At 41.2% G+C, this 16684-nt stretch overlaps 1 protein-coding gene across 1 annotated transcript in view; it reads right to left on the minus strand.

Moving 5' to 3' along the window:
- The window catches only part of ACVR2A (activin A receptor type 2A), a 68552-nt gene that overhangs the window by 1083 nt on the left and 50785 nt on the right, over window positions 1–16684 (minus strand). Inside the window, exons 5-11 of the mRNA XM_054207683.1 lie at window positions 12109–12252; window positions 10637–10780; window positions 8788–8933; window positions 7656–7770; window positions 6308–6446; window positions 3718–3848; window positions 22–2745 (exon numbers count right to left, since the gene is read on the minus strand). Coding sequence (XP_054063658.1) covers window positions 2551–2745; window positions 3718–3848; window positions 6308–6446; window positions 7656–7770; window positions 8788–8933; window positions 10637–10780; window positions 12109–12252 — 1014 coding nt within the window. The 3' untranslated portion in view covers window positions 22–2550. The remainder of the gene's footprint in view (window positions 1–21; window positions 2746–3717; window positions 3849–6307; window positions 6447–7655; window positions 7771–8787; window positions 8934–10636; window positions 10781–12108; window positions 12253–16684) is intronic.

Consider the following 16684-nt stretch of genomic DNA (forward strand, 5'->3'; position numbering starts at 1 on the left):
TTGCGAGAACAGCTGTGCCACAACAGCTCCCCTTGCGAGAACAGCTGTGCCACAACAGCTCCGGGGGGGTTATTTCTACCAATTAAAAAGCATTGATGCTATCACCATCCTTTTCACAGCTACGCTAAACCACGCTGTTAAGAGCCAGGCAGCTGGGAGCAGGACAATATTTAAAGCATCGGGGGCATCCAAGGGCAGGTTTAGAACACGCAGACGAGCTTCCCTGGTGCCCCGTGCCCTTTGTGGCATCAAAGTGTCTGAGCCACACTGGAGTCCCCCCCGGCTTTGCTGGGAGAACCCACGGGAGCTGAGGTTTTAAGGGGTAACACCCAAATGATGCACATTTTATACATGACCAATTTTTGCACGAACACCACATTATGAAGCCACCTGTGTTTACCCCGTTTTTGCTAACAAAGGGGTTACAGCTCACAGGGAGCACGGAGCTCTTCAGGGAAGTACCAATGGATTCGGATTTGTTCATGTCCTGCTGTGCACTAACTCAGGGCCCTGGATTAAAAATGGAGGCAAGCCAAAAGTGTCAATAAAAGAAGCGGCCAAAAAATTAAGATTTCTTTCTTTTTCTAGCCAAGCCGCCCACCACCGAGCTGCGCCTACAGCCCCAGCCACCCTTCAGAGCAGGTTCCTCGGGCACCAAGGTGAGCAACAGCAAGACACCAGCCACAACCACACTGGCACTGCCAGAGCCTTACTCCCTCCCTGCCGAGAGCCTCTGGGTTATCCCACACATCTCTTATTGTTCCCAGAAAGTTCACACGTAAAACCGAGGGTCTCTCCTGGCTGTACAGGTCAGTTACCAAGGTAACACTGACAGCGAGCTCCTCCTCGCAACATTAAAAGCTTCTTTCCAAAGACATTGAACACATGGGTGTAAAACCAAAGAAAAAAAAAAATGCGAGAACACGCAGCGTACTACCAGCGAGTGGCGGTTCTGGACTCCCGAGCTTTATAAAAATGTATTTTCCTGGGAAATTTGTGTAAAGGATCAAATAAACGCAGTGAAACAGTACTTGGGAGAAGCACTTTGGCACCTACCTCCCAGTCACTCTGTAAGCGGAAGAGAAGGCATGGTGCTCCCTAAACTCGAGAGAATGTTGGAGTTGTGAAAGCAATTTCACTGCTTTTCCTCATTTCCTGCGCGTCTGTGCTACGGCCACTGTATTCGTTACCTCTAACCAGTCATTGCATATTCTGAGTTGTCAGCGTTAACTAAATCATCCCTGAAATTTGTAAGCATTTATAATCTGAAATCTGTGGCAAGAATTTTCCGTGTGATTCTGGGATAACCCCACGTCTCTCAGACGTTAGTTAGGACTCGGATGAGATGGCACCGACGCTGTCAGCAGAGGGAAGCTGCAAATCTCGAAGCAGAGAGGAAGGAATGGGGGTAACTGAGCTTCCTGAGCTGATCCTGAAACAGTGATACAGAAGCCACTGCTTAGTGAAACAGAACGCGCTAGGCAGACCTTGTCACAAACATAAATAGGAAAAAGACTTTTGTTTTTTTTTTTTTTTAAAAAAAAAAGAACAAGAATTCAGAGCTTTCCAGTGTCATAGCTCACAGAAAATTTAAAAAAAAAAAAGTCATGCTTAAGTTTTCAAATATTCCTCAGACACAGCAAACCTAAATAGTATTCAGTTAAATAAATGTATGAGAGATTCTGGGAAATGGAGGTAAGAGAAAAGCTTTAAACTAAAAGAGGAAGGAAAATTTTGTTTCAATAAACAGCACTTTCTTTTTTTCTTTTATACACAACAAGCTAGTACAAGAAAAGGCTAAAAACACTGCTTTAGGAATGGCCATTTACTGTTGGCATGAAGCATAGCTTACCCTTTTTAAATAACACAGTGAATTTGAAATACATCATTTACAAAACATGGATCAATTTATTATTCAAATTTCGTTAGTGTTGTCAATCTCATAATTTAGCAGAGGTGGAACTGAGGTATACCTTGTTGAGGGAGGTTAAGTAATACTTGGAAGCCTCTTTGCTATATCCCACTTGATTACGTTTGTTTATGTACACGGAACAGCAGCACACTAAACATTCACAAGCTGTGTCATATTGGCATTACAATAGTCATTTTTATAAACAACAGCAAATGCAATAAAAACAAGTTACCCTTTTTTTTTTTTTAATCTGAAATGAAATGTTTGATTTAAAAAAAATAACAGTAGTTCATTTAAGGAATTAGTCTCTTCTGACAGGTATTAAGAAATCTGATGTCAGTTTTTAAAACGCCTGATTAGCCGGTGCGGGTCCGCATTCTTCATTTAAGTTCCTTAACAGCACGGTATGGTTTCTCGGTCACACGTCCTTCGGGTGTAAGCAGGGAATGCCAAAAGTCTCATGGATCCATGTTGGGGAGCAGGAATGGGGGGGAAAAAAAGGGAAACCACCTCGTGATGATGTTCCGGAGAGACTTACCGCTCTTGTCACCCAGAAAACAGTAACGACGTGAGCATCCGTCAGCTTTAGCAGCTCCAGCGAAGAGTCCTGGCGGTCAGGAACGTGACCAGTGCAACTATCATAGACTGGATTCTTTGGGAGGAAAGTCAACGTTTGTCACCATTGTGACCACAGTCACGATGTCCTCTGTCGTTATAATGTTAGTTAATTTTTGCATCTGAATAATCCGTTCTTCTACGCAACCCGCTGACAGCCTGGCTTCCGCATCGTGATCCCAGCATTCCTCTATGGTTTCACAAAGCATCGCCATTCCCTGCGAGAAACAGCCCAGTGAAAATCACCGTACGCAGAGGTACAGCAAGTCCTATGAAGGTGGCGTCACCAAGCAATTCTAACTCCTAACAAGCTGCATTTTAAGGTACATCTATCAAAATTTTAACTCTTCTGTCAAAGAGGAAGCCATGGCAGATTTGTTGTGGCACTTAGCGTGCAATGCTCGGCTTTACATCTTACTTATTTTGCACTATTTAAACAATATAGACAGCAGCGAGCAAATCCTTTTCACCACACGAAGTTACAGTCTGCTGGCAAAGCTCTCACCGCAGAAGAAGTTCAGTTCTTCAGTCGCCACGTGAAACTCCAATGAAAATCAAACGGCAGAAAAGGGGATTTCTGTCTGACAGCAGTTAACTGCTCGCCCAAGTAACACCGAGCTAATACAGCAAGAGGCTGATTGCAAGGAGCAGACGGTAACAGGCACTCATTTTTCTTGCAGACAGACAGCGTCATCTATTGTTCCTAACAACCCATTTTTTAAAAACCAAAAAGAAAACGACAAAAAGCAAAATAAAACCAGTGCTAGGAATGAGCAGCGGCGTTACTGCAAGTCTCCAGCCATAAACTAGAGCAGGAAAACAATTCCTCCTGAACTGATCCCAGAAATTTCTCAGACAACGCTTCTTACCCATGTTACTACGGTCAGTTTGTAGCATTTCTGTAGGAAATCAAGACTAATATTTCTTACATATATTTTTAACATGTGCATTCAGAATTAACTCTCAAGAATATCTTCTTTCACTGAAAAAGATCACTCACTTCCACATCACTCCCGATGAGAGAGAACATTTTAAGACTAAGAACATGTTAGTTTACAGGCCATTTAATTCTTGCCAGAATTATCGAATTCTTCCAAAAAGACAGTATCACGAACACAACACGGGATTAACAGAATTTGAAACCCAAATCGCGGCAGAACGTTGAAGCACGTGGGTGTGTAATTACTTACAGAATGTTTTTGCCAACACTCTCTTAGAACAGGTCTCTTCTTTTTGTGAACTACAACTTCCTGCATGTCTTCCAGGGAGGGATGCTGGCCGATTTCTTCTTCAAATGGCAGCATGTACTCATCTACTGGGCCTACAGATAAAAAAAAAAAAAAGTTAAACTACCAATTCTGCTTTAAAAAAAAGAGAAGAAAAAAAAATAAGAACAATCTCTTAGCAATGTAGTCCATAATCAGAATCTTAGGGAGCGGTTTGCTCTCTGTCGCCATTGAAAGCTCATCCCACGACAGGTTAGCAGCAAGCGGCAATTAGGATTTTAATGAAGCAGCAGAAGCATTTTCAGCAGGTAGAAGCCTTTGCTCTGCTGCGTGTGGCAGCCGAGCACAGCTCCCGGCCTGGCTCCTTTGTCACCAAAACCTTCCAAGCACAAGGGCCGAGGGAGGCTCTCACATCCGCCAGCTTCTCCGCTGCCTCCTCCACCTCCGCAGAGCTTTGGTGAGACAAACCCTCTCCCGCTCCCCAGCCTGCTGGCGCTCTGGGCGTCTGGTCACCAGTGCCCCAGCGCCACTTGGGAACGCTGGCAATGCCACGTGCACTGCAAAAAGCCAGCTCGTGATAGCAACCGCCGCATCCCTCTGCGAACGCTTCCTCCTCCAGTCCACACAGCCCAGGATGGCAGTACCTGTGTCGAAGGCTAAGTGTAACAGCTGTCCTTAAGGGAATCCGAGGGACACACTTTGTATCCTCAACTATAGATTACAGAGCTACAGATCATCTAATTATATGTTACTGTAACACATATTTTGTGCTCTCAGATCAAAGGGCTGAAATAGGAGGCAGGGGAAGCCAAAAGAGCTGAAGGGTACGGGACAGAGGAGGCCAAGGAGGATTCGTGAAACACAGCAGGTGCCTTCTGGAAAAAATAAACCCAACCCCAACAGATTTGCAGAGAGAAAAACAGCAGCCGTGACTGCAGAGCTACACAAAGCTGTGACTGAGGAAGGTGCTTTCCTTCACCGATGTCTCCTTTACAGCCTGGAATAACCACCACACCTGCCAGAGAGACCTACCGCACGCTCCCAGTAAGATTTAGGTATGTTTTACAGTACACCGAGGCACGAAAAATCGATACAGAACGTGGGGCTGCCTCAGAGACCTGTGCGAGGTTGTGTCGATCCTGTTAGTAAACAGCTTCACATTTTTAAAAGGGTAAAATCTCCCCGGTGGCTTCTGCTCCGCGAGGAATGACTGAAGCAGAAAAACACCACTTGGAGCAGAACCGCTCTGCGCAGCCACGCGTGGTCGGCTGAAATCTCCCACGTCTCGGCTTTTTCCATGGGTGTCCGTCCGCTGCAGCTTTAGGACAAACGGCATCACTAGCCCCACTGAAACCCTCAGATTTACTCCGCTGAATTCAGCTGCCCTAAAGACTGCACTAAAAATGCAACTTTCTCCCGAACGTTTTTAAGCCTTGTCTTTTGTCTTTTTCTTCATTAATCCTGACTTGCTCCGGACACCCAAAAGAGATCTCTATTTACAGAATTTAAAGAATAGTATGCATACTGGAAAGAGGGTATCCGATATCTTTTCTTGATAGTTTAAAAATTGGATCCAATGGTTTCTTTGAGGAAAAACAACCGTGGTGGACCCATAGCCACCACAGTATCAGCTGCAGATGCCTCTGACGTTACTGTATTTTCCATCTCTAAGCTATTAACTATTAATTAGAAATTCTGACATCTATATGAGCTGAACTAGTGTTACATTAGGGACAGCGAGAGACAGAGGGCAGGGAGGCACTGAACTTGGATGGCAGATTCACTCTGGTGCCTGTGGCTAAACCAGAACCAGGGACTTTCCTACATCTCCGATACCGGAGAGAGCTGACCCCGACACACTGACAGCGGTTCACCATGACCCAGGACGGGCCAAGGTGGTCTCCTGCAGATGCTCAAGAGCAAGCAGCTAGAAGATTATTAACTGCTTCCATGCTCTTTGTAATAATATGTTGACCTATGAAAGTTCTTCATGTCTTTTGGCCTTGTATCCCCTTAGCACACTGGGAAGAGATCTCTGACACTGGGAAGGGTTCACACACGTCTCCCACAGGCAGCACTAAACGGCAGGTCGGATCCTGATGCCGAGGTGCGCAGCAGGAGACATCCCTTTCTCAGCAGGTGCTGGTGGGGTATCTTTGTGACCAAGGTTAGTCTAATCGGAGCTTTTGTTTATGAAAGGAAGCAATACTTCAGGCTAAATTCATTGGCAATGAGACCGTCAGGCTGAATTTGGAATAAATCAATCGTATGAGGTTAGGAGTTCCATAGTAATTCTCTCTTTTCTTTACCATGATGAGATAAGAAATGCAAGAGGTAGCCATGCATCAGAAAATTTTTGCCTGGGATGCCAGATATCGAAGAGACTAAATTATCAAGTGACTACACGATGTTACTGCTTCATGTGTTTCCCTACAAGACTACCAACCTTAAACTATTACAGACATAGAATCTACCTTCTAATTTTTTTTTTTCCTTTAAATACACCTCTCACAAGTTACATCAAGTATTTCCAGAGACCAAAAATGCTGCTTACCATCTGAGGCGGTACAGCGCGATGCCAATTCCCAGAGGACTAACCCCATGGCGTACATATCTATTCTCAGAAACGCATCCCTTTGGAAGTTTATAGCACCTTCTAGTACCTCGGGAGCCATATACCTGCGTGTACCGACCTGGGAAGACAGGAAAGGAGAACAGATTTGTACACTAAATCAACACGACCACAATTCCCACTCCAGCTGGTGCTGATTACAGTAACACCGCAGATGAGGGCTGTGTTTTGTCAAAGATTGAAGCTAGCCATGGTTATCCTTGCGTAGGGCTACAACTTGTACGCTTATATCCAACAGATAAGAGGAATTAGAGACAGTCATGTAGACTGGCCGCTATAAAGGACGCTTAGGAAAAACAGAATATATTTTAAAGTAACACATTTGCATAATAATTCAACATATTTGTCACTGCTGTTCCTTTTCTTCCACATTACAGGAAAGCCACTACGCTTTTTTTTCATGTCAGAAGAAGTATTACAGTTTAACACAAGGATGTGAAACTTGCTTATGTTTCTTCCCATGACAGCAGCAGTAATAAAAACACCAAAGGAAGACTAGCTACTGAAGTGCAATTTACACTGAGGAAGTTATACGAAATCACTTAGACAAAGCTGGCCGTTAAATGAAAATACCCTTTCTTTTTGACCACATTCAACGATGAAATTATGTCACCCAAATAAATCAGAACTTGTACGATGTCTCAACAAGATCTGCTCCACTATTTAGACCTCCATGGTAACTGCTGTTTCTCTTAAGCAGCGTTACTGGGGGGTTTATAATCTTATTGTGTGGATTTTGTCACTCAACCATAAACTGTGAAGTTCTGCCTAAAATAAATACATTTAATTTTCCAGAAACTGTAATGCTCTAAGCTCAAGCTTGTTATTTTAAAAGTACATGGTACGAAACCAGTTCCGTGTTGTACAGCAAGTGTCACACACTGGTGTCACTTCAGGAAAGGCACTGTTGGCAGATCAGAAGGTTAGAAAGTGGCTGCCAGTACCACTCCTCAATCCCTGAACAGTATCTCAGACCAATCCATAAAATACAGCAAGACTGCTCTTTTTGGTCCAAATCCGCTAGTAAGGATGAAAATAAGAGGTGCCACGTAATGCAATGGGGGAGAAAGGCTGAGATCTGTAATTATCTAAAGAATTGTTTAATTTTTAGCCTGAGAGAAGAAAGCATGAATTACCGCATTCCTTAAAGGTCCCTGAAAACAGGGTTGATAATAAAGTATCCTGTGCACGAGGAATGCCTAAACTATCCACTGCCATTCACATGCAGGTAACAGTTGTATCGTTTATGTAAATAAAAATCGGTATTTACCTGTCCATGTGTATCCCCTGCAGACTTTCCAGCCTCAAACTTTAAAGCTAGACCGAAATCAGCAATACAAGCTGTAAGATTATTTTTCAGCAGCACATTCTTGCTTTTGATGTCCCTTTCAAATTAAGGAAAAAAAATAATTAGAGATCTAGAACATGAAATAGCACATAAAGTTCTAAGGAAAAAGTAACATAATAAAACAACATTACAATATGAAAGGTAAGAAAACTGTAAAGAAGCAGTCCATTTGAACAGCAGAAGAATAACGATAAAACCTAGAAATACACTTGCACACCTTTATTCTTACGGAAACATGTGAGACAGCAACTGGAATTATCATTTTATACTTAGTTTTAAGCACATGATACAACATGTAGGATACAGAAATAGAATAAAAATGTAGTTACTGCATGCTTTAATTACCACTACATTTTGTTTGTTTAAATAATAGGAAAGAAAACAATTTGAAAAATGACTCTCGATTGTTTCTAACAAGGAGATACCCGTTTTCCCGCAGAAACAAGAGATGCTGGACTGGATCCAGGGGTTCCATCTGCCCCGTGCGCACCGCTCCCCCTCCTGCGTTTTACCATCGGTCAAGCAGTTCAGCTCACGAAATTCCAAATTCTGCAGAATTTGCATTTCTCTTTCTCTACACCTATCTTCGAGTTTGGTGACCATATCCTTTCAGCTCTCTACTCCTATTAATAGCTTTCCATACCTGCCTCATTAAACCCCCAGCAATTACACTCCACAACAGACAGAACACTTACAGCATGTTTCTGTCTGAAGGCATCCACTATTATTTAAAGTTACATACGTAAGCGTTCAAGTTGTTTCAAATAGCTACAATGCCAGTTATTTCATATACTGCAGAGGATACTTAAATAACTAACTGTATAAAAATGAATTTATTATATTAACCACGATCACCACGCCAAGTTCTACAAGCCATCAGCTAGATTTTTGCTTAGGCTGCCCAGATACTTCTTACGAGGCTCTCAATCATGGATGGAAGGAAAATATCACAGAGCAATTACGTGAATACACTTCCGATCCATCCACACTTCATATCCTTTACCTCAACGTTAAATACCAACGGTCACCTGAGACTATTTTACATATACTCTACCTATGTGAGATGGCAGGTTTATGTCCATCTTTTAGCCCTGGTATGTCCTCGTGAAGATAAGCCAAGCCTCGAGCCATAGTTTGAGCGATGTGACACAGCTCATTCCAAGAAACCACGTTAGCCTTGAGGAAGTCGGTTAATGAACCCTGCACAGCAAAAAAGAAAAACAATTACAGCATCAATTTAATTCTCATCTACTCATAAAGGAAACTTCTAGATGGCCTCCATCATTAAAGAACACGATACGCCTATCTGCCTTTCTCCGTTTTCTGACAGACCGTATAATTACACACATACATATGCAATCAACTGCTCGTTTAAACACCACAGCATTAACCTTTGCATCATCTCCAGTCCGTGAACAGGATCAAGATGCATCTCCACATCACCTCAATGGCAAACAGCGCAATGAACTCCAGTTCAGGTGGCACCTGCCGATGAACTACGCTTAACGGTCAGCGTCGGAAAGGGGAGCTAGACTTAGGATATTGAAGTTCTTTACAAAGCCAAGTCTGCTTTTACCAGGGTGATTTATAACCTTCCAGGCACAGGAAATGACAGGTTAGATTCACCTTCAAGAATCCTGCTGAGCTGTGTGTGCCCGTTCCCTGAGACCTTCCATGGACAGTCTAAGTCTTTCTTTTCTTACGGACCAGCAACAGTCAACACCAGTTTCACACTACAGTTTCAGCGTGAAATAAATACTTTCAGTAAATACAAAGAGATAAAGCTAGAATCTAGTCAACATAAAGCTCTTCTCTTCAAACTCACTCCTACAGCCCACTCTATATATTTTTTTCACGGATTTGCATATTATCCAGTTTGTGAGATGTCACCGTGGCACATCACTGTGTGAAAAGCCAACACAAAAGGGAAAAATAAACAAAGCACTGTCAAAGTGTAGAGGCTACACTTTAAAAATAAAATAAGAAATTTGTGTTTTCCATCAGGGTCACCTCAGGTGCCATCTTTCCAACAGTTAAAAAGTTTTTTTTAAAACTCTTAGACAAAAAAAAAAAATCAAACAAAAAATGGCAATACCTTTCAAAAGACAAACTAGTTTGAGATTATCTATTTGATCATGAAGATCTGTCAAAAATTTTGATTAGGTGGATAGTTTTAGTCTTCTAAATTATTAAAGCAGAGGCATAAGCGGGACAAAAATGCCAGGATGAAGAATATAACATTCAATATTGGAAGTATTAAAGCATTAGCATACCCATATTGTACAGATCTGTGTTTTCTTAGATCTGCTACAGGTACCATCGTCCTCATGCCTCTCTGCCCATGCCAGTGCTAAGTTTAAGTTCAGGGCTCTTTTTGCTCTTTATACTTCCATTTGTGACAGTCACATGCATTAAAAAAACCAAAACGAAGTGGACAAAATAAAACAGTGAACATATTCTTAATGACATACACTTATGTGCCTTATTGTGGTTGTCACAATCTAATTGATACAGATGACTTCATTCTTAGAGACAAATGAGCTAACACACGGGAAACAAAAATAAAACACCACAATCTTTGCAAGATGGAGTTTGTTTAATCCAGGCAGGTTTAGATGGGGATATTCAAAACCACATATTCTAAAAAGCAAAAAAGTAGAATAAATGTGTGTGTTTTCTAAAACTCCTCTATTAAGTAACAACTGATGACAACTTTCTCAGCTGGCTGAAAATAACTTTAAACAAATTCATATCCAATGAAAAGAAATAAGCTAAGAGGAAGCAAAAACTATGTTAAATTTTATGTCTTAACTGTCTAAAAGTTCACATTTATGACAAGTTTCTAAGGCTGTTCTTCCTCTACCATAACCTTAGAAAAGAGAAACACTGAGAACTAAAGATACCTTTTCGTGAAATGCTGTGATTAACCAGAGATCGACGTCGATGCTGGTGCCTCGCTTCTCCGCGCCGATGAACTGCAAGATATTGTCATGCTTCATTCCGGGTAAACTGTAGATTTCATATTCGTTCTGCCACGACTGTTTGTCCTTTAAACAAGGGAACACATCAAACCAAGTTCATACCACGATAATAAGGGGTACTTTCCCCTGATAGAAGTTTCCTCCTACAATTTACTGTGCATTTGTAAGTGATCTGTAGAGTAAAAACTAGGGGGTTTTTGGCAATACAGGATTTACTACCTAAAGGAAAGAAAGCATGGTCTATACTGTTAACATTATGAAGCTCACTATTTTAAAATTACAAATGTTTAGCCTAATAACAATTTTTATGCTACAAACTACTGACCTGACAGATACAGAAATAGGAAAAGCTGTCTTTCCTCATATATATTACATATTCACGTAGAGTGGAAAACTATCTGAAAAGCTTAAGTTTGTTGTAAGCAAACATCAGGTATTGAAAACAACATCGACCATCACGGACAGGAACCGGGAACACAAAGCTGTAGATTAGGACTGGAGTCTGCAAATTATTACGACTTCTTTAGTCTTAAGAGCATGATTCAACTTTTATGTTTTATTAATCTACAAGAAGCCCATAAAATAGGGTTTTCCCCTATTTTAGGGAAATAGGTTTTCCTTCATTAAAAATAACGAACAAAGTCTCAGATTTCATTTGTTGTGCCGATGGCTGAAACCAGCCTAAATACATGCTATTTCTAGTAGAATAAGAACCTACAGATGTATTTGCTCAGCAAGTCACCGCTTGGTGAATCATCAGGCAACACAAGCACATTTCTTCACCTCCAGCAGCAGTGGGTGTTTTTAATTAATGTAAAATCTATCCTAATATCACTGTGTATGATCTCTATGTATTCTTTAACTAGACTGGATCTTAAAATTATGAGTACAGTCTATCCTGAAATATGTCTTTCAGAGGGTACCTGCTGGGAAGTAAATATTGTTTCACTTAATTGAGGCATATTTCGTTGGAACAATCACCTTATGGGTTTGCATTTCAGGACATTCCTTCCAAGTACAATTTAATTTGAAAAATATTAACAACAACTTAACAAATTCTCTCCATCAACTGATGGAGAGATGTGCAAGGGCTGCTTAAAACTATTCAAACCAAATATGTATTTTTATGACTAGAAACATATAAAAGTTTCACAGAATTCATGTTTCAATAATATGTTTGCTGCATTAAAATACTTATTTGAATTCGGTAAAACTCCACCTGCACATTTTTCAGCCCAAGACATTTCCTGCATTTAAGAATTTCCTTAAGCTATCTAGATTTACAGTAGATATTGAAAATTCTCTAAAATAAAAGCCCCATATTGAGGCTAGGAAAAGCTGGTTTAGCGTTACAACATCACAAGCAACACCGGACACTAAGAACTTTTGCTTACCTGAATAGGGAATATTTTGACCGCAACGTACTCGTTTAGCAGTTGAGCTTTCCATACACATCCGAATCTCCCCCTGGCTTTGATCTCCAGCAACTGCAATGGCTTCAAACCCATCAACGGTGAAGGTGGTGGTGGCCCAGGATCCTGAAATCGGGTTAAAAGCATTGATTAATTTTGTTATTACATGTGCTATCTATGATGACAGCACTAGAAATAAAGGCTTGTGAACCCAAAGAGACTTGGTATCACATACCCACCCTCCTTGCAACAAATTCCCCCAAACAAACCAGAAACAAAACAGCAACCCTTCTCCACAGGAAAGAAAAACGAGACTGTAAAACATGCTCAGAATTCATGTGCAAGCAACAGCGTGACAACGGCTACTGAATCAATCCGCCTAACCAGGTGTACAAGCACAGCAGAAATTAAGGAGTAAAGATAACCAAGCTTTACTTGTTACTTTTTGAAGTGACAATTAAAATGAGCACCTTCAATACACTGAAGGATTGGTTGGTTGGTTTGATGTAACGTGTGACCTGTTTAATCCCTTAGCTCAAGGGCCTGGTGACTTGACCCCACCCAGCCACAAAGTCCCTTTCCCCGTGACTGTCGCTGCACGCCCTGGGCCGTCAGGTGGGAAGCAGCAGAAGATATCTCCACCAGCAACCGGGGCTGGGGCAGCAGCGCTGAGCTGACAGAAAGCCCCTCACTCTGCAGTTCCCACCCACTGGTTCAGCTCTCACCAGCCATCGAGCCGACACCAGCACAGGTCCACTTCAAAAGCTCCACTGCTTACTGGGGACATAAGGTCACAAACCAATACACAGGCAGGCCACGCCACTACAAGGTCTTCCAGGACATAACGAACATTTTTTTCATTCAGAAACCACCGAACCACATGCACAGAGCAGACGTTTGGCAGAGGAAACCAAACACCATCATCTCCACAATCACACTTCCAAGCCACATGAATGGTGGTATGAGGAACCTTCAACCTGCTGGTTCTCTTCTACTGCTCCCAACTTTTGCTGACGCGGCTAGACAACATGTTACTGAGACGCAAGTACCTGGCGGCACCCCGCAAATAGAACTGGCATTAAATTTAAGAGATTATCTGGTCATATCTTACAGTATTTGTACTTTATTGAGGGGCAGCCCAACAATTCCTTTTCAAATATGAAAGCACCAGCTGGGAAGTACAACAGCAAGTGAGAGAGAGCTTCCACGCAGCTGTCCGTGTAACCACCAACCTCACTACGCATTTGAACAATTTCCCTTTCCGGGAAGGAAAATGCGACAGCTTGTGAGTACCTTGCATTTTCTGTTTTCTACATCTCTTACGTGTTCTGTATAATACACAGCATCCGAATATAACAAGTACATTTTCAACTTTATTGCCAAAGATGAGCTTCTTTCTGGGCTGTCCTTTTCTCTCCAACCTACCACGTTAAATTAGCTTGTTTTTAATTAATGTATAATCTGTCCTAATATCATTGTGTATGATCACTTTGTATTCTTTAACTAGACTGGATCTTAAATTTATGAGTACAATCTATTCTGAGATCCAGCTTTCAGAGGGTACTTGCTGGGAAGTAAATATTGTTTCACTTAATTGAGGCATATTTCATTGGAACAATCACCTTATGGGTTTGCATTTCAGGACATCCCTTCCAAGTACAATTTAATTTGAAAAATATTAACAAATTCTTCTCAACTGATAGAGATGTGCGAGAGCTGCTTAAAACTATTCAAACCAAATACGTATTTTTATTGTTAGAAACATATATAAATTTCACCGAGTTTATAGTTCAGTAATATGTTTGCTGCATTAAAATACTTATTTGAATTCAATAAAACTCTACCTGCACATTTTTCAGCTCAAGAAGTTTTCCAGCATTTAGGAATGCAGGTACGTAAGCTTCATCCCTGCCACGAACAAATGCCTCTGCACCACAGAACATCACCCCACACACAGAGCCAGAGAAACGTGAGCTCTTCTGCCTGATCCCTGTTTTCTGCAGTAAAATAAGTAAGTTCTGGTGTGCAGTGGTCCCCAAGCAGACTTACCAATGCTGTCACCACGAGATACAGCTCCACCTTCCTCCCCCTCCTCCCCCAATTAGTTTAAAACACAATTTGTTCCTCAGTGCAAATTAGCTCAGAGAGTTGCCGATGTCAATGACAGCAGCGCGGGGATAAACTGGTGGATCACGGAGGGGGTGAGGGTGAAGGGCTGCTTTTCGTGGCGCTGCAGGTCTGTGGAGACCACAACACCGTACCCCAAGTCTCAATATTACATACAAAAGAATGAAACATAGAAATGAAAGGTAGGTATCGCTTTTAAACGATCTCTACACTGAGAATACAACAAAAAAAAACACCTAAAGGCTACTGTTCAAAAAAGCCTCCAAAACATGTGCTTGGCTTTATTTGTTCCCATCACAACTGTAATGCTGTTTTAAAGAATGAAAAACACTGGAGTAGTTGCTTCTACAAAATAACGAGAGTACTCAATAGTTATGTATTTGAGCACTTCAGTTAGGAACATAAAAAAAATCTCGTGCATGTTAAAGACACGTTTTCTGAACAACTGTGGGTTTAAGTATACTTTACTATTGTGAGAATGGAGACAAGGGCTTCTGTATCCAACACAGGTTTTGAGTAGTTTAAGCGCAGGAATAAAAAACCATTCTCTTACGAAGCAACAAATACATCCTTCAAAAAGAACAAGTTTCATAGAGAGGCAGATTTATAGCCATTTAAAGAAATTGTAACCTAATTCCACAAATTAATAACTGTAAACGGAAATATAATGTTTGAAACTCAGATCAGAGACACACAACAACACTATCCTCGAGAAAGTATGAAATCCTTTCACAAATATGCCAGTGATAGATGCCTGAAGTTGCTACATCAAAATTTCTGGGTTTAAAGCGGACAAACAACAATACAGAAAATGAAGTTTAAGGGTTACGTTTTCCCTCTCATGCTGCCTTTCATTCAATGTCAAAGCCCTTTAGGAGTATTTCAGGCACCAGGGAAATCACAGTCCTCCATTTGTAATAATTACAGTTAGAAGTGAAACTAGAAACAAGATGCCCAAATTTACTCACAAAAGCCTACTTTAACTTGTAAAGAAAAACCCTGTTATTTTTAAGAATCCTGAGCGCTGTGCAGCATCTGGGGATTTAACATCAGGCAGAGAAGTTTTTAAAGTTGTGAACCTCGTGGCTTGCCTAAATTAAGAGAACAATTTGTGGGAAGTAAACTCAAATGCCACTTTGCCTTAGTGGCTAGAACAACTCCCCTTCCTTCCCATACCCTCCACCCAAAAAAGCTGTCAGTATTCTGAAGCACACCCTATGAATTTTTTCTCAACCACCAAGGAAACAACCGCTTAATACTCCTCCAAGACTTGATGAAAAAAAGTGACAGCGTCTATCACATGAGAGAAGGCAGTAACTCCTCAGTAAAAACCGGCCAGTGAAAACTCGTGTTTCTTACTTTCACATTAGATAGACCACAATGCTTTTCATGTACTCAAATTTTGTATTTCCTAGAAAATTGTGGCATTTCAAAATATTTTCCCACTACCTTAGATAGCAGCCTCCTGTGGTTCCCTGCACATTTCCCTTTCGTGCTGAAACATTTCTATCAAGTCAAAACTTCCGGCGTTCTTATGAAGAAGCAACACACACCCACACACACAAATCAAAACAAATCCTGATTTAAACCGGAAAGTATAATTGCCTTCTGTTAACATAACTAAAAAGAATAGTTTTCCAGGTTTTTTTTTTTTTTAAAAACAACTTTCTTAAAATCAACAGGCATTTACTCTAAAACTACAGGTACTATTTTTACCCAGAAACATTCCTGGACAGTATTTTCAACTTGCTCTACTTCCAAGCAAAAATGTTTAACGTGCCACAGGCGTAATTATTTTTGTATAGCTTTTTAAAAATCATCTCTGTGGCGCCAAGGCCGATGATATAATGCAAGTACAGATATAATGTGGATATATTGGTCTAACAGCTTGCCACAGCTGTTAAAATATATGGGCCCAATTTCCCGTTCCCGAGCTTTCCCCATCCCTTCCCTTGGACTGATTCTGGTGCTGGTTTGACCACACAGCAAATCAAGGCAATATGCTGTATTGCCAGAAAGCTTGTATTTATTTATTTTAAAAATCATGTTGGTTTTCTGATAATTCAGTTTTGGTTCTGGTTTTATAGCTGGGAGTTGCAGTCAGCTGTCAGGTAGCACATACTAGTCACGCCGGAAAAAGAACAGAGGGAAAATATTCATTAAAGAATGGGAACTTCCAGAAATAGGTTTCCTTTAGTGTCTTCCAGAATGGTTCTCGAGATCAGGCAGAAGCTTAACAAACACGAAACTACAAATCCATTAAAAATATGACCAACAGAAGAGACTGTTTAAAGACCTGTCCCAGCAGAGTCCGTTAGCACTTGAATTTCTCTCCAGTCACGTCTCTCATATGACAACTCAATCAGATGATTCATCACGTACAACAAAGGGGAAAAAAAGACCAATTATCTGAACGGGGCTGTACATAGAC

The sequence above is a fragment of the Rissa tridactyla genome, chromosome 7 (genome assembly GCF_028500815.1).
Source record: "Rissa tridactyla isolate bRisTri1 chromosome 7, bRisTri1.patW.cur.20221130, whole genome shotgun sequence".
Taxonomy (NCBI): domain Eukaryota; kingdom Metazoa; phylum Chordata; class Aves; order Charadriiformes; family Laridae; genus Rissa; species Rissa tridactyla.